Source organism: Jatropha curcas, chromosome 3, assembly GCF_041381405.1.
Source record: "Jatropha curcas cultivar XTBG-Jc1 chromosome 3, XTBG_Jcur_1.0, whole genome shotgun sequence".
NCBI classification, from domain to species: Eukaryota; Viridiplantae; Streptophyta; class Magnoliopsida; order Malpighiales; family Euphorbiaceae; genus Jatropha; species Jatropha curcas.
The window spans coordinates 27,211,253-27,232,912 of NC_143153.1; the positions used below are offsets into that span (position 1 = coordinate 27,211,253).

Genomic DNA, 21,660 nt, shown 5'->3' on the forward strand with positions numbered 1-21,660 from the left:
ATATCATAAAAATTTCAAAAACAAAAAAAATAATCATTGCTCAATCCTATCTATAGTATTTCTTAAAATTTTTTGATGGAGGATGGACACAAAAAAAAAGGTGTGGTTAGGTAAACCACGCATGTCCAGATAAATGAAAAAAAAATTAGCTACATTATATATTTTCAAAGGGGAAATTTATAATGGTGTCTTGACAAAAAGAAATACTCTAGCCCTGTATTTTTTTAATTAAACTACTATAACCTTATATTATTAACCCGTTACACTCTATTAACTTTCGACCATTTTTATCAGATTTGGATGTTAAGATGTAGTGAAATTACTCTAATAACCTCTAATAAAAAACAAAATTAAAGGCATTTGACTTGGGAGGGAGTAGGGGAATAGGGAAATAGGAAGCGTCTCCAACCTCTTGACCGTTTTCAAAAGAACTGAAAACCGAGGGAAACTATTAAAGATGCGTCCATTCTGATAGTGTCGTTGTTGGAGTGTTTGAAGAAGCAGTGACAGTGATAGCGAATGCGCGTAAGAAGTAAATTGAAACCTTCCTCTTTTTCCTTTTTGTAATGTACTGGATCAAAGTAGTTTGCTTTGAAATGAGAATTTTCATTCAATTTGTATGTGATTAGGGTTTAGTTTGATATGCTATAGAATTGTTTTGAACTATAATGTGAATATCTAGGGTTTAACTGAGTTATAGTCTGTTTTTTCAAATAACAGAATGGCTCGGTAAGAATTGTATGATTTTATTATTACATTTGAAGGGCGTGTAGCTACAATTGAAAATATAGATGGTGAGGAATACTCTTATTTACAGTTGGTAAAGGATATTTAGGAGTTACACAATATTGAGGCCTCATTCATAGAAATAAAATTTGGAGGGAACTTATAGAAAGTGATGCTGATTTTATGTGTATGTTTGCGTCATATGATTCTTCTTGTGAGGTTGAGCTATTTGTTCAAGCTAGCCATGTTGAACCTCTTGCTTTTGAAGAACGTGAACAAGGCTCTAATGTAGTGGAAGAGGTGGTTATGCAGCGCAACGTGTGCAGTGATGCTGGGTTTAGGGATGGTAGTGTAGTTTATGGGGGAATGATTGATGCACGTGTAGAGAGCTGTAATAGAGGTGTGAGTGAGGAGGAAAATGCATATGTCAATATAGTTGAGAATGCAAATGGAGGTGTCTGTGATAAGGATGTCAATGTGGATGAGAGTGCAAATGTAGGGGGGCTGTGATAGGGATGTAACTGAGGATGGAAATGCAAATGTAAGGGCTGTGATAGGGACAGAAATGCAAATGCTGAAGAATATCATTGTGCAAGTGGCTGTGAAGGGGTGTGAATGAGGGGGGAAATGAAAATGCAAGTGGCTATGAGGGCGAACCAGTGTTGGATGTGAATGATAGGGGAAATGAAAATGCAGAACCAGTTGTGAATTTGAATGTTGTTAAACCAAGTGAATGTGAACGAGGGGAGAACTGTTGTTGAACCACCTGTTAATTTGAATGAGAGGGGAAACGATGTTGAACCAGATGGGGGTACAAATGTGATACAGAGACAGAGGCAGGGGGGAAATGTTGGGAATACAGATGTGAGACAAAGATAGAGGCAGGGGGCAAATATGCAAGGAATGCTTAGGGTCAGGGGAATTCTCAAGAATATATACATGGTTCTAATATCTGGGACAATATAGCCCATGAATCTCCATTGTATGACATGTGAGGTGAGAAAGAGGGCAGGTAGGCCCAAAAATAACAGAATCAAGCAAGATGGTGAAGGGCCTCCGGCAACTAGAAGCACAAGGGCAAGCACAGTAAGATGCAAGCAGTGCAGTCAGTTAGGGCATACCAAGAGGACTTGCACATCGACTCCATCAAGCCAGTAGGTATTTCAAATATTTATGGCTTTAACATGTTACTAGACCTACTATTTTCACTAAACTTATGGATATCTTCACATTTGCAGTCACAGAGACAGAGATGGACTGCAGGTGCTGCTGGATCAACATCAGGACAAAGAGGAGCAAGAAATGCAGAAACTGCATAGTAGGAACACAACATGGATAATATCAACTTCTTTTGGGACTTAGGAACTTTAGATCTTGGATATTTTGGAATTTTGGCATTTTGACAAATATAAATTATTTGCTACAATGTAAATTTGTACAAACACTATAATGTGCATAGATTGTTCTTCTTTGGGATGATTATTCATAGTGATTTGTAATAAAAAAATCTAGAGGAAATGTTGTTCTAGATTTCTCATAGCAAATATGTAATGAAACATTGTTTTTGGATGAATAGAAAGTTGCAGAAACTGTCTTTTGCCTTCATATTACTCTTGATGTTTTTAGCAGGCTTTATATTACAACAAGTTTAGAGCCGATTTTTTATCACAAAACATTTTCGTCATTTATGAACACAAGATCATTTCATACAAAAGGTTGTCTTTGCATTAATAAGGGTCGTTACATTCTTCCAAACTTCCAATCACATTAACTGTCAACTACCCAACCATTCACTCCCAACACATTAACCATTACACACCCACCATTATATTACCCACCATAGAAACAAATTAACAGTTGACTTCCTTATCAACTAAACCCAAAAAAGCAGCAAAAAACACCTAGCTATCCATCTAACCCACATTGCAAAGCACAATCAGAAAACCACAAAAGAAGCTAAAAACACCCAGCTAGCCATCTAACCTATCTTGCAAAGCACGAACAGAACAAGGATGAAATTCACTACAGTGCATATCATGCATAGAGCAAAGCTAATCTTCGTGTAGCCAATGACAAAATCCAACCCATCGAACTTGCCCTGAATAGGCCTATTTTCATCATTTTGGCGCACAACAATATCTGTTAGGTCAAGTAGATCCCTTACAATGCTGTTCCTTAGCTTCATTTCAAAACTTTCAACCTCCATTGTATCTCTAGCCATTCTTGTCTCCCTAGTGCTCTCAATGCACGAATCAGCAATCTTGCACCATCCAAGGAAGCTGCCACACTCGTTATTCTTACAAAAAAGTAGGGCCTCTTCTTGTTCTTGCTTGTCTCGGAAATTCTGATCACAGCTTGCTTCCCGCATTTGCAAAGAAAGTTCAGAAATCTGCCCTTATTTCCGCAGTCAGTTGCGCTAGAAGATGAATTGCTCCTCCTTTCATACATTGAAAAATCCTAATCCAATTGCTTCTTTCTAATTTTTGCTCTTCATTTCACTTATTTCACCGATTTAAAACATAACAGTTGTGTAAGGATATCTTTGTCATATATCTGCTTCTCTCTCTTTGGACCGTCAAGAATTTCATTGGCTTACTCCAAATCTGATAAAAATGGATGGAAGGTTAATAGGATATAGCGGATTAATAATACAAGGTTAATAGGGTAAATTTTCCTTCAAAAACAATAATAATTAAAAGTTAGTTTCAATGAAATATTTTTATTTTAATTATAGAAAAAATTATATAACATGAGTGTTATTTTCTTTTCTGAAACAGGAATATTTTATTATATAATAGTTCATATGAATGCTACGTTCATGACTGGAGTCACGAAAAAATAGAGATTAGTTTTCTTGTTCTATAATGAGTGGATAAATGGGTATGTGGAATCTATATTGGATAGTGGAGAGCAGTTGCCATTGATTGAAGAACAAAATAGTAAATTACAACACGAAATAGACGAAAATTAAAAAAAAAAAAAATCCAAATATTCATTAGAAAGAGAAATAAAACAGTTAAAACTCACTGTTTTTCGGTTAATGTCCTATGGGGTTTTTAATTGCAAAAATATACTAATAAATAATTTCATAATAATAGACATATCAAAATATAAGTTATAATGATTTTAAATATTTTAATAATGTTTAAATCATTCATAAACACACAAAATATAAAAATATTTGTGTGCTAATTAAATTATATTTTTTATATTTTATTACATAGATAATTAAGTAATTATTATTAGTTATAAAATAATAATTTTTGGATCTTTCATTTATTATGAAATATTTTAAGAAAAACAAGTCAGTAGATTCCAAATTTTGAACCATGACTTTTTAAAAAAGATCATTATGTTTTAAGCATTTGATCCATTTAGCTTATAACGCAAAATATAATTACTTTTTTTCATTTAAAATTAAGGTTGTTCGACTGAAAAAAAAAAAAAGACCATATTTGAAATGATCTAAAAAATTTAATTTCGTAGAATTTTTATTTAGAAATTAAATTTTAAATTTGACAAATGAGATTATACAATAAAATATTTAATTATTATTAAATCGAACCCATAAATCAGCTTGAAATTTTTGAAAATCAGGTGAAAAATCCGTAAACCAAGTGGAAATCGAGTAGGATCGCTGATTTGGACAAAACCGGTTTGAATCGAACCGGAATGGCCCAGAATCTCTAGGACCGTCTTCTCTTTTCTTCTTCTCTTCTTCTTGCTTTCTTCCTCGCCAGCGGGCCAGCGCCGTTCCCCTCCCTTCCCGTTTCCGGCGATCGTTCTACGCAAGGGAGGCGGCGATCGACTTCCCCAGAGCCGCCGATCCCTTTTCCGGCCTTCCCTCACGCTGAGCGTACCTGCGGTGGCGCGAGTTGAGCTGTCTCCCTCGACAGTCTCTGCTCCACGCCGTTTCCGGCGATTCCAGGCCACGAATCAGATGCGATCGACCTCCTTTCCTCCCCTGCTTTTCTTTTTATGGCTTCAGTCTTGAGTGATGTCGCCTGGATCGGAAAAACCCAAAGAGGGGCGGCTGGCCGAAGGTTTAGATGCGATTTCCGACCAAACGAGGCACACTCAGCTCCAATTGGTTGTATATTTGAGGTCTTTGCATGATTTCGAGCAGTTTGGCGTGCGGGTTGCTCAATTCTGGGCTGTTTGGATTTCTCCGACCACCGTGCACGGTGGACGGCGGCCGGCTGGCAAACCTCCGGCAAGGCACCAAGAGACAGAATCTTCCTCTCATCGCGTGGACTGTGGAATCGTCGCCCGAAATTCGATTGGTACGCTCTAAAACCCAGTTCTTAATTTTTTGTATAAACTCTAACTTTAAATCTAACGGCTAATTTAGTTAATTTCGAATAAAATAGTTAGTAGAAGGACTTAGAAATATTAGGTTGGTGAAATAATCAGAGATTATTAGGAGAATTGGGACTCAAGATTAAATTGCTAGGAATTAGTTAGTGGCATATTACACTATGCAAATTAATTTTGAACATTGCTAAATATATTTCATGAACATTAGTTATAACTAGAAGGTTTGATATTGAAATAAAAATTCCTAGCTAATATTTATGTAAGTTAATTTAGGAATTTTAATAAATATTGTTAGGAGTTATAATATAAGGTTTAAACAAGTAATTAGTTATAGAACACTTAATAATATCATTGGAAAATACTTGGAGATTAATATAAATTGTTAATTAATTGATTTGGAATTATTAAGTGTATATATGTGAGTGTGATGGATGATATATGTAGTCTGAAACGGATGGATTGGTTGGATGGATTGCCCGATGGATAGGCTGTGTGAATGAGTGAACGAATGATTGTTGGATGTAGTTATGTTGGATGGGATGAGTTGATGTGTATTGCACTATGGATGGGCTTTGAAATTTATCGTTGGATGGGTATTGTAATTATAATTATAATAAGTATTAATTTGGGAGCTTCGTTGTGATTAATTGCAACTGCAATTGAGAAGTAATTAATTAATTAGGTATTGATGCGGTGCACATCAATAGGCATATATATACTCATATATTGGGATGTTTAGAATTAATGAATGAATATCTAAATCTCCTATTTTCTATTCTCTCTCTTCCTCTTCTCTATTCTTTTATTTTTCTCTCCTTTTCTCTTCATTTCTCACCTTCCAAACACTACTGTTATGTTATTTTCACATAAACAGTTGGGATCCATTATCTATGATCCTAACAAAAACATGTTAGAAATTAATTTTCTGTCAATCTGATTTTCTTTGCAGAGAAAATTAAATTTCTCTTTTATTTAGATTTTCTATGATCGGTTCTACATAACTGGTCAGTGCTGGTTAGATTTACAATTATTTTACAGGCTTTAAGTGAGAGAAGTTCGGATGCCCGGATCTCGTACACTGCTTTAAATACTTTCTTTTGACTGCTTCATAAGGAACAACGCACATCTGGTTGGCATTCAGAATTTGACATCTCAATTTGCTTAAACATTACAATTTTTTTCCTTATGAACTGATGACTTCAACTTTGGGTTTATTTAGATTGTAGAAGAAAATGAGAGCATATGTTATCAGGCTTCATATATGGCGGAGGTCTGCCTGTCGAGGGCTTACTTGCTTATACGGCTGATATTCCATTTTTAAAATTTACGTTTTTGCTTTTCAAGTCTATTTCTTTAAATTACTAATATATCTACTTCATTTACAGCTAACGGAAATAGACCAACCCAAAAGCGGAATTGATACAACTCGTCAAGTAAAGGAATTTCCAGACTATACTTGTTCAACTCCTCAGCTACCTCTCGTCTGCCATGGCCCACTTTACTGGGAAACCCAACTCCATTGACTTCTTTATCTGTTATCTATTTGGGCGTCCATTCTCCGTATTTCTGCCCTTATTCTCTCTCTGACTGCAGTGACAGCTGCTTCTCTAGGTCTTCTTTTTCGATTTCTATATCGGAGTCTGATGACTCCATCGGCTGCTTCCCTTGTCCTTTATCTTCTACTTCTATTTATTGATGGCGCCATTGGCTGCTTCCCTTCTCTGTGTGGAACACCAGTTACTTCTTTAGCTTCGGGTAATTGATCTTCAACTTTTTCACTTGAGCTCGCTCTGCTCTCTCCTGCTATCTGAGTTTCCCTTTTCTCCTTTGCTAAAACATTTTTCATTCCCTTAATCATTGCGTCGAAGCACCTTCCTAATTCCTTTTTATCCTGAACAAAAAAAAAATAATTTAAACCAGGCGCTCCTTATCTAATATTTAATCTAAATGGAAATTTATTGTTCTGATATTAGTTAATTACCAGCCTCACACATCCAATTCCCATTTTATTAACCATTGCGTAGAAGCCCCTCATCAGTTTCCATTGGCTCTGAAATGAAATTTAATTTAGATTCAAACTCAAAATATTGATTATTTAATTTAAATGAAAATTATTGTGTCTCATGCAAATAAATTATTACCCATTTGCCAAATTTTGAATCTGAAAGCGCATTCTTGACTCTTTGAAACTCATTAGGATTCCTCTAAGGACCAACAGCAATTAGAACAGCTGATGTCGCCATAAGGGAAGGTTTATACTTCCGTTATCAGGCTTCATATATGGCGGAGGCTTGCCTATCATGGGCTTACTTGCTTATACGGCTGGTATTCCATTTTTTAAATTTGCGTTTTTGCTTTTCAAGTCTATTTCCCTAAATTACTAATATGTCTGCCTCATTTACAGCCAACAAAAATATACCATCCCAAAAGCAGAATCGATATAACTCGTCGAGTAAAGGTGCAACACTGTATAGATAGTGGACTTCAACGAATAGGATCAGAACAACCTATTAATGCTTTAAACTTCGTGAAATCCTTTCTGTCTCAAGCTCGAGGAAGACCTATGTGAACCAGATATTTGTTCAAGGCCATGAAGGTATATATTTGTTATGTCTGTAATTAAGAAGAAAAGTACATTAGTTTGAGCAATTAAAATCAAATTAGACGAATTAGAACAAATATATACTTTCATGGGCTTGAACAGGTATTTGGTTCTCATGGGTCTTCTTTGAGCTCGGGACTCCAGCTCTAGACAGAAAGGGTTTCACGAAGTTTAAAGCGTTAACAAGTTGTTTTGGTCCTATTCGTTGGAGTCTACTATCTATACGGCGTTGCACCTTTACTCGACGAGTTATATCGATTCCGCTTTTGGGTTGGTCTATTTCCGTTGGCTGTAAATGAGGCGGATATATTAGTAATTTAATGAAATAGACTTGAAAAGCAAAAATGCAAATTTTAAAAATGGAATACCAGTCGTATAAGCAAGTAAGCCCTTGATAGGCAGGCCTCCGCCATATATGAAGTCTGATAACGGAAGTATAAACCTTCTCTTATGGCGGCATCAGCTGTTCTAATTGATGTTGGTCCTTGGAGGAATCCTAATGAGTTTCAAAGAGTCAAGAATGCGTTTTCAGATGCAAAATTTGGTAGATGGGTAATAATTTATTTGCATGAGACATAATAATTTTCATTTAAATTAAATAATCAATATTTTGAGTTTGAATCTAAATTAAATTTCATTTCAGAGCCAATGGAAACTGATGAGAGGCTTCTACGCAATGGTTAATAGAATGGGAATTGGATGTGTGAGGTTAGTAATTAACTAATATCAGAACGATAAATTTCCATTTAGATTAAATATTAAATAAGGAGCTGTCTGGTTTAAATTAATTTTTTTTTTTTTTTTTGTTCAGGATAAAAAGGAATTAGGAAGGTGCTTCGACGCAATGATTAAGGGAATGAAAGATGTTTTAGTGGATGAGAAAAGAGAAACTCAAACAGCAGGAGTGAGCTCAAGTGAAAAAGTTGAAGATCAATTACCTAAAGCTGAAGAAGTAACTAGTGTTCCACATGGAGAAAGGAAGCAGCCAATGGCGCCATCAATAAATAGAAGTAGAAGATAAAGTACAAGAGAAGCAGCCAATGGAGTCATCAGACTCCGATTTAGAAATCGAAAAAGAAGACCTAGAGAAGCAGCTGTCACCGCAGTCAGAGAGAGAGAATAAGGGCAGAAATACGGAGAATAGACGCCCAAATAGATTAACAGATAAGAAAGTTAATGGAGTTGGTTTTCCCAGTAATGTAGGCCATGGCAGGTGAGGAGTTGAATAAGTATAGTTTGGAATTGTTCCTGGAGCCTGCAGAGGAGGGGATTCTAGCAAAGATCACGGCCTGCTGCAACCGCTAAGGAGTGTCTATGCTTTAAATTTCAAACTGGAAACTTATATTTCATACTCTCTCAAACATTTTCCAAAGAAGTGCCTATGTTTTCTTAAATTGGGAAATTATGTTTTTTTTTTATCTTTTTCTCTTTTGATGAGATGTTCTGATGGCACTATATATCTTAAGAATGAAAGCTTGCAGGTCGGTGTGTTTTTCTTTTGCTTGAACTGGTGGAGTTTATGGATCTCCATTTTTGCATTTCCATTTGTCTCAAACAAACCTGAATTGGTTTATATTTTTACGTTCTCAGTCTTGCACAGAAACAGACCTGAATGAATGATTCAGGCAATTGAAAAACGAAGTTGAATTTCTGACCCTTAAATTTAATAATGTTTTTCTAGTATTTTATATTTTTGGCACTTCTTAAATGTCATGAACACGAAGATCTGGAGAAATCTGATTTAGCCATGTTCACGGAGGCTGTAGGGGCAGAGAAACAAGGATTTCTAGCCTGGCTCAGTAAATTTTACATTCCGCTAAGATGTCTGCCATGTTGGTTCATAAATTTCTTGGTAGAAAACATGGATTGACACAACAGAAGTATGTTTTTGTTTTCCCTTTTGATGAGATATTGTGGGTGTTGCTTCAAATTTCCAGTGGGAGCTTATGTGGCAGTATATGTTCAGAATGAGAACTTGTAGGCTCGTATATTTTTCTTTTGCTGGAATAGATGCAGTTTATGGATCTCCATTTTGCATTTCCATTTGTCTATAACAAGCTTGAATTGGTTTAAATTCCTATGTTCAATCTTGCACAGAAACAAACCTAAATGATTCAGGCAGTAAAAAAAACCGAAGTTAGATTTTTAACACTTAAAAATAATAGTATTTCTAGTACTTCCATGTTTTTGACACATCCAATAATTCCATTTTAAGTCAGAAAATTCTAAAAAATGTTGCTAAGATTATCTTAAACATTGTATTGATCCTAAGTTAAATGCCTCTTTTCTGAAGCTCAACTCAACTAGACAACATATTAATCATAAACAACACCGTAATGTAATTCTCATTAGCCCATAATATGTTTCATTCCCAGGCGGCCCACTCTTCTCTTACTATATTCCTCGTCTATAGTTCATGGCACATAATATTTAACACACAGTAACAGTAAGACACTCATACACCGTAGGATATAGCAAAACAATCACAGGTAAAAATACATTCATCAAAACTAAAGACACCCCATGTTAAGTCTACCGGAAAAGCATAAACAACATTGACACAAACGTTTCTCAAGCATCCTCATGGCCAATCAATGCAAGAAGCATTTTCTCATAATCCCCAGAAGTGTCTCCAGAAATAGCACGATCAAGAGTAACACTGTTCCGGCGATGGTATTCCTCTTTAATCCGTTGCATATCCACCTCTGCCCTAGTGGTGACAACTCTAGTAAGCGCCAATTCATCTGTCCCCAGCTTGTTGATGGCAAGCCGCAAAACCTTCTCAAAGTATTTTTCAGGAGTGGTCAAACACTTAATTGTTGCTCTTAGTAAGTTCAGGAATTCATCCTTTGGGTCACCCTTCAAATCCTGCAAATAGAACAGAATTCTTTAATAGATTTACCCCTTGTTTTGTACAAATGAACTTTAAATATTTGAATTCATTTATAAATAATAAAAATTTTGAATTCCATAAAATTAAATTTATGAGTGAAATAAGCATTTTCATTTAAACAAAACATTAAAACATAAAAGTCCAAATGCAATCTAGAAAATTTTGTACCTTAGGCAAATTATAATTTCACAGAAACTTAAACATAAGAAGTCAGCATACTATTGAGAATTGTTAGTTTTTATTACCTTGTTGATGGCATTCCCAAATGCATTGTTGTAGTGGTTGAGTGTTGCATTAAGTTGTGCCTTACTTCTTGTGGCGATGATCCTAATGATCTCTTCGTCACTATAAGCTTTATGTGAGATCTTCTCATGAAGTATCTTAGCCTCTGATTTTGCCAATGTCATGTTCACCTCATCTCCCTCATATCGGAATGCACTAACAAGAGGAACCAACAGCTGCAAGAGAACAGTAAAACTGAAAAAACCGATTTGACGTGGGAGCAAGAAATGGTAAAAAAAAATAGGTACAATATATAGGAGGAAAAAACATCCAAGAAAGGACTATAAAAGGGAAATCATAAAAGCAAAGAAATGCATGTTTCTGTTCCATGTATACAACTTGTTGCAATTTCCAAAGATCAAATTTGGTACACAAAAACCCACCACAAAATTCGACTTCTACTCACATATGTTCATCTGAATTCAGATAAGTGACAAACACTCAGAACTCAAAAATTACTCAATCTTTTAGTCACAAAATGATAGAACAACATCAAATTCATATAAGCCAAAAATGCCACAAAAGAGTAACATAAACAGCATTCTTAAAAGATTGAAGGCAGCACCTTGCGGAAGTCTCCAGTTGTGTGGTATGCAACATCTTCCTCGAGGGATTTCTTAAAACGAGCATGATACGCCTGCCTCACCTTAAATAGATCGAGTGAAGACCTAGAACAAGCTATTTCAATGAGAACCCAGTTGCTTGAAGTGAACTTCTTGGTAGCTTCATTAGCCAAATATGCATCACGTTCAGCAGGATCCAGTGTCCATAACAATACAGCTCTCTGAATGAGATAAACAATTTTGCACAATCAAGCATTAGCTTCGGCCATATAAAAGAAATCTCAATATTAGGCTGCCTTACTTCCCGTTCAAAAGGTTAAGTAAATATAGCATCAATTAACATTAGATGCACCAAAATCTGACCTCAAAATCACTAGAGAGTTCTTTGTCTAAGGCTTTAAGGAGATCTTCCCCATAAGCTTCAGCATAAGTCTGTCTAATTAAGTTGCGTTGAGCTGCATTCCTGTGAGCCAAAATGGAAATAATCAATGCCTCATTTGTGCCCCATCCTGCAAAACATGATCATAATATCTCAGAACTGGTCTGTCCAAAATGTTACAGAAAATTAAAGAGATATGGCTCGCAATAATAAACTAATCATCTCACAAATGGAGCCCAGATTAACACATGAAGATAGCTAAAATCAGAATTGTAATGTCATTTATACTGAAAATCAGATATTTGACAGTTGAATGAATTGTAATGTGCAAATGATAATCAAATTCAAAGACACCTCTGATCTAAATATGCTAAACAAGCTCAAATTAATGATCTTTGTTTCTTCTTGTTTCTTTTTTTAGATAACTCTTGGTCAAAGCTAATAGACAATCAGATATTACAACTGAAGCTAAAAATACAAGAACAGAAGTCTACTTTTGCAAATTGCAACAAACCTATCCAAACACTAACAAATAAAATAAAATAAAGGAGACCCATTTCTTAAACCATCATTCAGAACTTGCCAAAGTAGATAAGTGCGCAGAGATCTATTTCTAAACAAGAATCTGCAAATTATGTTCGACTCAAAAATCAGACCATCCATTTTTAAATTAATTAATCAAGATCGTTTACTTAAAACTAATCTCTCCATGATCAACATCGGATAAATCTTGTAAAAAAACCATAACCAATAATGAAAGATCGATTGATCGTACGAATAAAATGACTGCACTATATTGTAGGATCAACCTTTATTAATTAAAACCAAATAGAAATTTAAATAAAGACAGACCCAAAAAAAGAACCTTCAAAGGCTTTGTGAAGCTGCTCTGCATCCTCAGATGGAGCTGGAACGTGGGCAGGAACTTTAACGGTCGCCATTGTTCGTGAGAAATCGAAAACGGTGGCTTGATAGTTAGTTTCTTTGGAATGGCTTTTGGCCTGCTTTATAATAATAATTGCACGACATGAAAATGAAAGGAAATTTCTAGCGAAATGATTTCATTTCCATAATTTCGTTACGAGAAATTAAAAAAAAAAAAAAAAATACCATTGTGATCCGCGCCTGTGTTTATCTTTCATTATTTTGGGCCAGGGCCAATAATTATTTTGGGCCAGGGGCATAATCGTGTGTAACACGAGTTCACCTAGCTCATTTTGGGCTCCGCTTGGAATGACTATGGATGACAGCTGACAGCGGGAGCGGCTAAGCTCTAGAAATCAACTATCCGAACCGACTAGCAGTACTGGTACTCAGTCGATCTTGCTCTAGCCGCTTTCGGCTTAAGGAAAGGTTTTCTTTTCCTTTCCATGAAGTTTTTGTTCCAGGCCCCTTCTTAGTCAATGGACTGATAGTTGAAGGGACGGGATCATGACTTTGACTTATAGGTCAACCTGTAAGTGAAGGAAAGAACAGCTGTAAGTTAAGGTTTCAATGGAGTTGAACCTGCACCCGAACCAGAGGAGGGACCGAAGAAACTGCTCGTATCCATTCCAAATCCTTTAAAGAATAAATTATTATATCAAAATCCGTTTAGAACCTACTTAAAATCTGAAACTGAACTTGAAAATACTAAAAAAATAAAAATACATTAAAATTCAACCTGAAATAATAAAACAATTTAACCTTCAATGTTCTAGAACAACAGTACCAGTAATTTAACCTGCAAAGACAATAACTGATGCTATTTTGGGTCTCCGCTTTGATGACTCATCCAGTAATTTAGCTGCTGCAACTCTTTTCTACGTTTGATGGTTGATGTAAGTTTTTCTGCTTGGTTGATCATAAATCTAGTTAAAGCTTAAGCAGCTATATTTGAACCCTAATGCTTTAATGGTTTTCTTCACTCAATCAAAAGTGCTGTCTGTTAGAAAATATAACTTTCAATTTTCTGTACAGGCATGAAGAAGTACGGAAATTTGTTATGCTTAGTTTTGATTGTTGCTCTAGGATATAATATTTAAATAAATGTTTTTATTTTCTATGGGTTGTAAACATCACATTAATGGGGAGCCGCTTGAATCCAATAAACGAAGTCAACTGGGAAGCGGGATGTCTTTCCTAGGTAGTTTGGTATGTGAGTGTTGTTAGCCGCCGTTGTTGAAAACAAAAAAAAAATATATATATATAAAAAATTAATTTTTGCTTAATCTCATATCGGGGAGATAAGCAAAGTGAAGGTAGTGATTTGGCTATAAAATGGAAGCAATATTTAGGTTTCCAAACACATCAAAAACACTTGAACGTGTTTTATATTAGGGAATCTTTTGGAATCCCTTGGAGTATAAAATATTTGGAGTGTTTTGAGGGTGTCGGGTAGAAAAATATTTTGTAATTGTGGTTGTAACAATTTGCCGCATAGTGAATATTTTTCTTGATTGTCGTTTGGCAACGGCCGTGATTTTTCTCCACTTGGGGAGTTTTCCACGTTAAATTATCGTGTTCTCTTTAATTTCTCAGTTATTATTTTATTTTCTCATTTATTCCTGCTTGAAGCCGATCCGAAGGGCGGGAAAAATAGCGATTTTCCCAACAAGTGGTATCAAAGCCTAGTTGTTAGGTGGAGCTTTTAGTGTTAAAATAATTTCTTGTAATTATAAGTATGCTCTGTGGTTGCGGCTTAGTCTGATCTTCCACATCAGAAATACTGTTGTTAGAAATTATTTTATTTTAAAAGCAGGTGGAGTTTTGGAAGTCTTGAAGCGGGTGGAGCTTTGCTTTGGTGTGCTTGAGTATCGGTGGTGAATGTCCTGACGATAATTATTGAAGTTATTCTATTCTGATAATATACCGTGCACGTAACTTCTGTCTAGAAGGCCGGATTTTAAGTGGGACCACTTGTGACCCCTCCGTCCAACTGAGATTTTACGTGGAATGGTAATATTGTCTAGGAGATCATTGTGATCTTTCCTGGGTATTGCCGAATCGGTTTACTTCACTAATTATTGGGTTCACTGTTATAAGCACAAGTAAGCATGTCGGCTATGAGATGTGAGATTGAGAAATTTGACGGGAGAATGAATTTTGCACTGTGGCAAGTGCAAGTCAAAGACGTGTTGATTCAGTCTGGATTGCATAAGGTTTTGAAGGGTAAACCAATCAGCGGAAAGAATTCAGGAAAAGACAGTAGCAGTGGAGACTCAGAAAAATCCAAGATTAGCGATGAAGAATGGGAGGAGCTGGATATCAAAGCGGCAAGTCAAATTCGCATGTGTCTAGCAAAAAATGTTCTTGCTAATGTGCTTGGATTGTCCACGACAAAGGAGTTGTGGGAGAAACTGGAAGAATTGTACCAGGGCAAAAATATATCCAATAGGTTATATTTGAAGGAGCAATTTCATACGTTGAAAATGGCGGAAGGTACAAAGCTGTCAGATCATCTGAGTGTTCTTAATGGCATCGTCTCTGAATTAGAAACTCTTAGAGTGCAAACCGAAGATGAAGATAAAGCTCTCCGATTCATCCTGTCACTTCCTTCGACATATGAGCACATGAAACCTGTTCTGAAATATGGTAGTAAGGAAGTGGTGTATACAGATTTGGTTAGTAAGCTCCTTACTGAGGAGAGAAGACTGAATGAAATGAAAAATAAATCATATGAGGATTCAGTTTTATTTGTCGGTACCAAGAAAAAGAATAAAAGCTCCGGAAAGAGGAAGGTTGTTTGCTGGGTTTGTGGTCAAACTGGACACGTGAGGAAGGATTGCCCGAACGGTGGAGCTGATTCGGCTAGAAGCTCTAACGTTGTTGCTGCCAATGTGATCTCCTGTGGCGAAGGAGATGATGTGTTCTCTCTGTAATTGAGAGATGTGTGTCCTCATGGCATGATTGCTACCCGTTGAGATGCCATGGAAGAGGATGGATTATTGGTGGCTGGTTCACGGAAATGCGCACGACATTGGTTGACAGTTGATGCAAAGTGTGTGGTGAAAAAAAAATATGTCGATGGCTAATGAACTCTCTGAAAAGTCAACAGGAGGGTTGCACCATAAATTATTAGCGGTATCCGACATGGCCGATGGAAAATTCTTGGAGTCGGTAAAGTGGTTCCAAGTGGCGATACTCTTTTATGGTGGAGTATGATAATTCTTGATGATAAGAATTATGATTGTCGGTAGCAGACAATGTTGTGTTTTTTTATTTTATTTTCAAGGTGGAGATTGTTAGCCGCCGTTGTTGAAAACAAAAAAATATATATATATATATATAAAATTAGTTTTTGCTTAATCCCACATCGGGGAGATAAGCAAAGTGAAGGTAGTGATTTGGCTATAAAATGAAGCAATATTTAGGTTTCCAAACACACCAAAACACACTTGAACGTGTTTTATATTAGGGAATCTTTTGGAATCCCTTGGAGTATAAAATATTTGGGGTGTTTTGAGGGTGTCGGGTAGAAAAATATTTTGTAATTGTGGTTGTAACAATTTGCCGCATAGTGAATATTTTTCTTGATTGTCGTTTGGCAACGGCCGTGGTTTTTCTCCACTTGGGGAGTTTTCCACGTTAATTATCGTGTTCTCTTTAATTTCTCAGTTATTATTTTATTTTCTCATTTATTCCTGCTTGAAGCCGATCCGAAGGGTGGGAAAAATAGCGATTTTCCCAACAAGTGTTAGCTTGGACATTCTGGCAGTGCACAAGCATGCCTTGCAATGAACATCTGAGCAAAATGTATATAAATGATACCAAAGTTTCCATATAGGAAGATTGAAAGATGAGTTTATATGATCAATAATATTGGCTGTAAAGTTCGAGAAGTTGTTTTCTCAAAAGAGGTAGTCTTAAGCAAGTTCTAAATGCTTCTTAGATCTTGCAACTGGTTTGCTGTATCTGTAATGCATGAAGCTGAGTAGGACCTATTTCGGCGGTTTAATATGTGAGAGAAAATGCTTTCTGTAAGTAATTTGTCTGTGTTTGTATCTTCAAAAATTGTGTTGGTAAATTGATTTTATGGTTTTTTTTTTTTTTAAATTTGACCCTCTATATTTTGCTAATGCTTCAAACCCACTTTAGGGTATGATAATTAAATTAGTGCTTTTATTAAGTTTATCAATTTTATACTTTGTTTTTAATTGCTATTATTTTGAACATAGCAGATATTGGAACAAAAAGATTCATAAAGCTGACTCCAACTAGTTTGGGACTACTCTATGAGTTTTATTAAATATTAAATTAAAAAAATTGGCCAATCAAAATATAAAAAAATTAAAATTTTTTTAAAAAATAAAAATAAAATACTGAACAAAGAGAATATCTTAAAACTTTCCTTTATTTCAACTTTCATATATATATATATATATATATATATATATATATATATAACTTTCATATATATATATATATATATATATATATATATATATATATATATATAATAAATACCTCAAAGGTAACAACTTTTTTAGACTTTTTTTTTTTTTTTGAGAAATAAGATATTTTTGACTTAAAAAATGAATTATTGATGATAGTTTATAAAATTGAAATTAAAATTGAATTATTGATGATAAATGTTAAAAACATATATTAACCACCCAACTAAATTTCCATTAGAATATAATTAACCTATATAATTTATTTTTTTTAACTCCATCACCGTGTTCACATTTTTTACCCGTTTAGAAAAATCCATCACAGTATTCACATTTTTTTACCCGTTTAGTAGGTAACCGGTCACTGAGTCTCTTGGAGAACTTCAAGTGAACTCGTTGTTCTTCAACAAACGATAGCAGAAACGAAACAAGCTGTGAACCTAAAAACCTTGCTGTTACTCTTCAATGGCGGTAGCGAGGATCTTAGCTGCTACGGCAACAATAACAGTAATTGCAGCCTCTCTGTTTTGGGCATCTACCGCCAATGATACTACTGAATCTGCTTTTGTCAAGAAAACCATTTCTTCGCACAAGATCGTCATCTTCTCCAAGTCCTATTGCCCGTAAGACTCTCATTTTCTTGTTATTTCTCCAATTATTATTCAATCCTTTTAATCTTAGATTTACAAATCCTATTAAAATTAACTGTATATGTAACTAGTGATTCATAATCCATATTTCGTATATAATTTGGATTTATAATTCATCTTAAAGTTGCAATTAACATACTCAATTAATCCATTGTTATCTGAAGTTGAATCTATAAATGGCTTCTGTATCAGCAAAGAAAGATTACCATTTGCTTTAATTTTCTATTGTACAGATACTGTAAGAGGGCTAAAGCTGTTTTCAAAGAGTTGAACAAAGTGCCACATGTTGTTGAGCTAGATGAGAGAGGTTTGATCACTGACTTCATCATTAATTTCATTCAGTGCAGGGGAATGTAGATGTGTGTTTGTAGGAGAAATGGCCTAATCTATTTCACTCCAAACATCAAACAATAATCTGTTTCTAAAAAGAAAAAAATAAGGAAATTTGAGTATGTGTAGGAAGATACACTGCTCAATCCTGCTTTTTTGAATCTCTTGGTGCTTGTTTTAACTCTGGTTTCCTTTATAGACATGAATATAAATCTACATATTGTTGGAAAATAAAACAAGTTCAATTGAGATTAGGATTAGGAATTTATATTTTGCAATTGTGTTCTCATCAGGAGTTGATCTTATCTCGTTTAATATTTATTGTAATTAGTAAATGGGTTTATGATTATTATGTGCTTATATATAGGCTACTGTATGTAATCTGTGTAAATGAGTAAAGGAGGAATGAATGTGTGCTGGGGAAAAGCTCCAACAAGCTTCTGTTGAAAAGCCAAATGTAGCCAACTTAAAATGTTTTGCTGTGTGAGCCAGAAGCTTGGCTTGAGTCGGACCATATTGATTTTGGGTGAATAAGATTGCCAATTGGTTGAGTGCAAAACCAGTGCATTGAAGTTCAATTATTTGCAAATATGCTTATTTTGTGAGTTCACCTTTTAAGATTACATCTCTGGTCTCGAAAATGGATTACCATGGTAGTACGCAACTATGGATTTTTAGTTTGAGCAGTTCATTTTGGCATTAGAACTTCAAAGTAAATCTTTGTGTATTCTGGAACTTATCAAAATCTTTTCCTTTGTTTTATAGATGACGGGCAGAACATTCAGGATGCCTTGAGTAAAGTTGTTGGAAGGCGTACAGTTCCTCAGGTTTTCATAGATGGAAAGCATATTGGTGGCTCTGATGGTAAGATTGCTTCTTGCAGAAACAATGCAATCATTTGTGTTATCTATTGAAAGCAAAATTTGTACTATAAAAAAAAAAAACAAAAAATTAACCAGAGAATGCATCTTATTTTTTGATAACAGATACTGTTGAAGCTTATACAAGTGGGGAACTAGCTAAGCTTCTAGGTATTGCTGCTAAGAATGATGATCTTTGATCCAATACTATAGTTCATTGTTAGAATAATATGCAAAAGCAGTAAACATGTTCTGAACTCTTCAAATGGATAATATGGTTTTTACTGTTACCTTTATAATGTTATCTAATTTTTTATATTTTGGTTTCCATTTGGCTACCATAGACAAGTTTTTAAAATTATGCATGTTGATTCATGGTTTTTATCAAGGTGATGCAGTATGTTTTGCTTCTTTTCTTGTGTTCATATTTTATGCGCGCTTGTGGTATATATATTGGTCCAGAAAAACTCGTCCCAGATATTAAATGCTGTGACAATCCTTGAATTATTAGCTAAGTATCCAAATTCATCTGGAACTTTTGATTATATTAGCAAGCTGACCATGAATTTGCACAAGATGCACACCTTTTTTTTTTTGTGCACAGACCAATCGATCACATATTACCGTACTGGCTAGCATCAAATTAAAGTGTATATTCACAAAATGACTTCGTTTTAATTCCAGGCTAGATCATGCATGGCTTTTTTTTTAATGTTTATATATACAGCACAGAGCATAATGTTGGAAAACTTGGCTTACAGTATATCCTTCTATTGCAATTTGGTTATGTCTTATTCTTGCTCATAGTTACAGCTATGTGTTATTATTTCTCATGCTCTCTATGATTCAGCATCATATTTTAAATTTGACTTTATAAAATGGTTTTTTTTTTTTTACTTGGCTCCCTAAACTTTTGAAATTTTTCTTTAGCCCCCTAATTATAGAGTCAGTCTTAATAATTCATGTTATCTGATACCATGTTACAAGATAAAATGAAAATTGTTATTCATTATATAATAATTCACATAGTGAAGTACATTAACACTGACAGAGGGAGGGGGTGCCAGAGGGTAGGAGTGTCTACTATATATTTTTATATGTACAAGAAGCTTAGTATTAGCTAATTTTAGTTAAATACAAGTAAAAGATTAACGTTACACTTACACATCATGTCATTTATTTATCTAGCTGATAAGAAATACTTTGGAAACACGTGTATTTATTTATCTAACCTCTTTTCTTTTCTTTTTATTTGATAGAATTAGAACCTTTGAGAAAATAAGGGAAGAGATATTTCATAGCTAAGAATAACTTTAATTTGATCAAAGAGATAATAATCTTTTTTTTCTAAAACTTAAGAGGGAGATTTTACATTGATTATATTTAAATTTAATATACACTCTTACAGTGTGTTTTTTTATTCATTATGAGGCTCGATAGGCCAAAATAATATTACAATACTCTTATCTTATAGAGCGTGTATGTTTATACTTATTCATTAAGATAAAAAAAAGAAAAAGTTTATTTGTTTTGTCTCTTTGGATAAGAAGCTTGTTTGAATGTGAAGGCAAAAAATCAACTTATTCAATAAGTTAAATTTATAATTTAATCCGGTAAGCTATTTAGCTTAGTACAAATAACAGAAATATCTTCATCTAATATTTGAAATTATAAATTTTTTCCTAATCCCTGAAAGTCTCTTTCTCTCTTGGTTACGGTCTCCACCTTCGCTTTTTGTATCGTCATTGTCTAATCTTGCGTCCTACTTTTGAGCTCAAATTTGATTTCGCTCTTTATTGTCTTCCTTTATCCTTTCCTTTTTTTATTATCTTTTGGATGTTTATTGTTTCTCCTTTCCTTTACTTTTTTTTATTATGTATCATCTTGCTACACTTTTTTTCTTTTCATAAAAATTAAACTAGAAATTTCATTAATTGAAACTGTATATAGATATGGGATACAGATCAATATTTTTATATAGAAAGTTTAATAATAAATTACTTATACAAAAAATTAAAATAATACAATCTTGATTTAAAGTATTTGATCGAGTTGACAGAAGTATAATATTTATGTCATAGGCAATCGCTTCCTCCACTTGTTGGTTGTTAATGGCCACTGTTCGACTCTATGGTCTTTCTACAAGTTTGATCTAATTATCTTCAAATTTATTCCTTCTGTTAAAGAAAAGATATGCACTTCTTTTTATATAACTATCCAAATAATAAAGGACGCTAGACAAGATCATTATAATGGTGATAACAATAAATCTTAATATTTGAGTGACAATAACTCAAATCTGTAAATAAATATGAGGATTATTTATAAAAAATAAATAAGAAAGAAAGGGTGATCTCAGTGGCCGCCCGTGGAAAAAGAAAAGAAAAATTATAAGTTTTAGGTTTTGAGAGAAAGAGAGAGGGGAGGAAAGTATCTTGCTATACTTTTGATTATCTACTAGTGTTTTACAACATGCGTTGCACGTTGTTAGTATTCAGTATTGCTTGTTATTTATACTCATTAATTTATTCTTATATGCTATTAAGTATGATTATAATTTTTCATTTATATTGTCTAGATATTTATATGATGTTAAGACATAATTAATAATATTCATGTTATAAGCAAATAATATTTTTCTTAAACTAATTGTAAAATGACAGGACAACATTAAAAGTCAAGTATA

At 34.3% G+C, this 21,660-nt stretch overlaps 2 protein-coding genes and 2 long non-coding RNA genes across 8 annotated transcripts; 3 read left to right on the plus strand and 1 right to left on the minus strand.

The window, feature by feature from the left end:
- The first annotated feature begins 207 nt into the window (after window positions 1–207).
- On the plus strand, window positions 208–2,331 carry LOC110010842 (uncharacterized). Of its 2 annotated transcripts, none has more exons than XR_002285861.3 (2): window positions 208–1,884; window positions 1,965–2,331. It is a non-coding gene; the product is annotated as an uncharacterized LOC110010842 (long non-coding RNA). The 2 variants fall into 2 exon arrangements; XR_002285866.3 differs by having other exon boundaries at window positions 208–1,880.
- Window positions 2,332–4,243: 1,912 nt separating this feature from the next.
- LOC105649206 (uncharacterized) lies at window positions 4,244–9,152 on the plus strand. Of its 3 annotated transcripts, none has more exons than XR_001047612.4 (4): window positions 4,438–5,009; window positions 6,063–6,172; window positions 6,263–6,313; window positions 6,429–9,152. It is a non-coding gene; the product is annotated as an uncharacterized LOC105649206 (long non-coding RNA). The 3 variants fall into 3 exon arrangements; XR_016319931.1 differs by having other exon boundaries at window positions 6,082–6,172; XR_005177806.2 differs by lacking the exons at window positions 6,063–6,172; window positions 6,263–6,313 and having other exon boundaries at window positions 4,244–5,009.
- Window positions 9,153–9,960: 808 nt separating this feature from the next.
- ANNAT2 (annexin 2) lies at window positions 9,961–12,794 on the minus strand. 2 transcript variants are annotated; one of them, XM_020676795.3, is made up of 5 exons: window positions 12,615–12,794; window positions 11,747–11,892; window positions 11,386–11,604; window positions 10,784–10,996; window positions 9,961–10,513 (listed from the first exon to the last, which is right to left on the minus strand). In XM_020676795.3, exons 1-5 carry the CDS (start codon window positions 12,655–12,657, stop codon window positions 10,217–10,219), a joined length of 918 nt encoding a protein of 305 aa, XP_020532454.3. In that variant the 5' UTR covers window positions 12,658–12,794; the 3' UTR covers window positions 9,961–10,216. The 2 variants fall into 2 exon arrangements, with proteins under 2 accessions (XP_020532454.3, XP_012091103.1); XM_012235713.4 differs by having other exon boundaries at window positions 12,628–12,782.
- A 4,731-nt stretch (window positions 12,795–17,525) lies between these two features.
- LOC105648951 (Glutaredoxin family protein) lies at window positions 17,526–19,302 on the plus strand. Its single transcript, XM_012235495.4, has 4 exons — window positions 17,526–17,757; window positions 18,018–18,091; window positions 18,880–18,978; window positions 19,101–19,302. The coding sequence occupies exons 1-4, from the start codon at window positions 17,600–17,602 to the stop codon at window positions 19,172–19,174; spliced, it is 405 nt and encodes a 134-aa protein (XP_012090885.1). The 5' UTR covers window positions 17,526–17,599; the 3' UTR covers window positions 19,175–19,302.
- Window positions 19,303–21,660: the final 2,358 nt, after the last annotated feature.

Bases quoted from the DNA above. Each gene is read 5' to 3' on its own strand.
- ANNAT2 (XM_012235713.4), bottom strand. From the start codon at position 12,703: ATGGCGACCGTTAAAGTTCCTGCCCACGTTCCAGCTCCATCTGAGGAT. The intron at 11,893-12,627 runs GTTCTTTTTTTG...CATGTTTTGCAG, and splicing joins GCTTCACAAAGCCTTTGAAG to GATGGGGCACAAATGAGGCA. The intron at 10,514-10,783 runs GTAATAAAAACT...TTCTATTTGCAG, and splicing joins TTGGGAATGCCATCAACAAG to GATTTGAAGGGTGACCCAAA.
- LOC105648951 (XM_012235495.4), top strand. From the start codon at position 17,600: ATGGCGGTAGCGAGGATCTTAGCTGCTACGGCAACAATAACAGTAATT. The intron at 17,758-18,017 runs GTAAGACTCTCA...TCTATTGTACAG, and splicing joins TTCTCCAAGTCCTATTGCCC to ATACTGTAAGAGGGCTAAAG. The intron at 18,092-18,879 runs GTTTGATCACTG...TTTGTTTTATAG, and splicing joins TGTTGAGCTAGATGAGAGAG to ATGACGGGCAGAACATTCAG.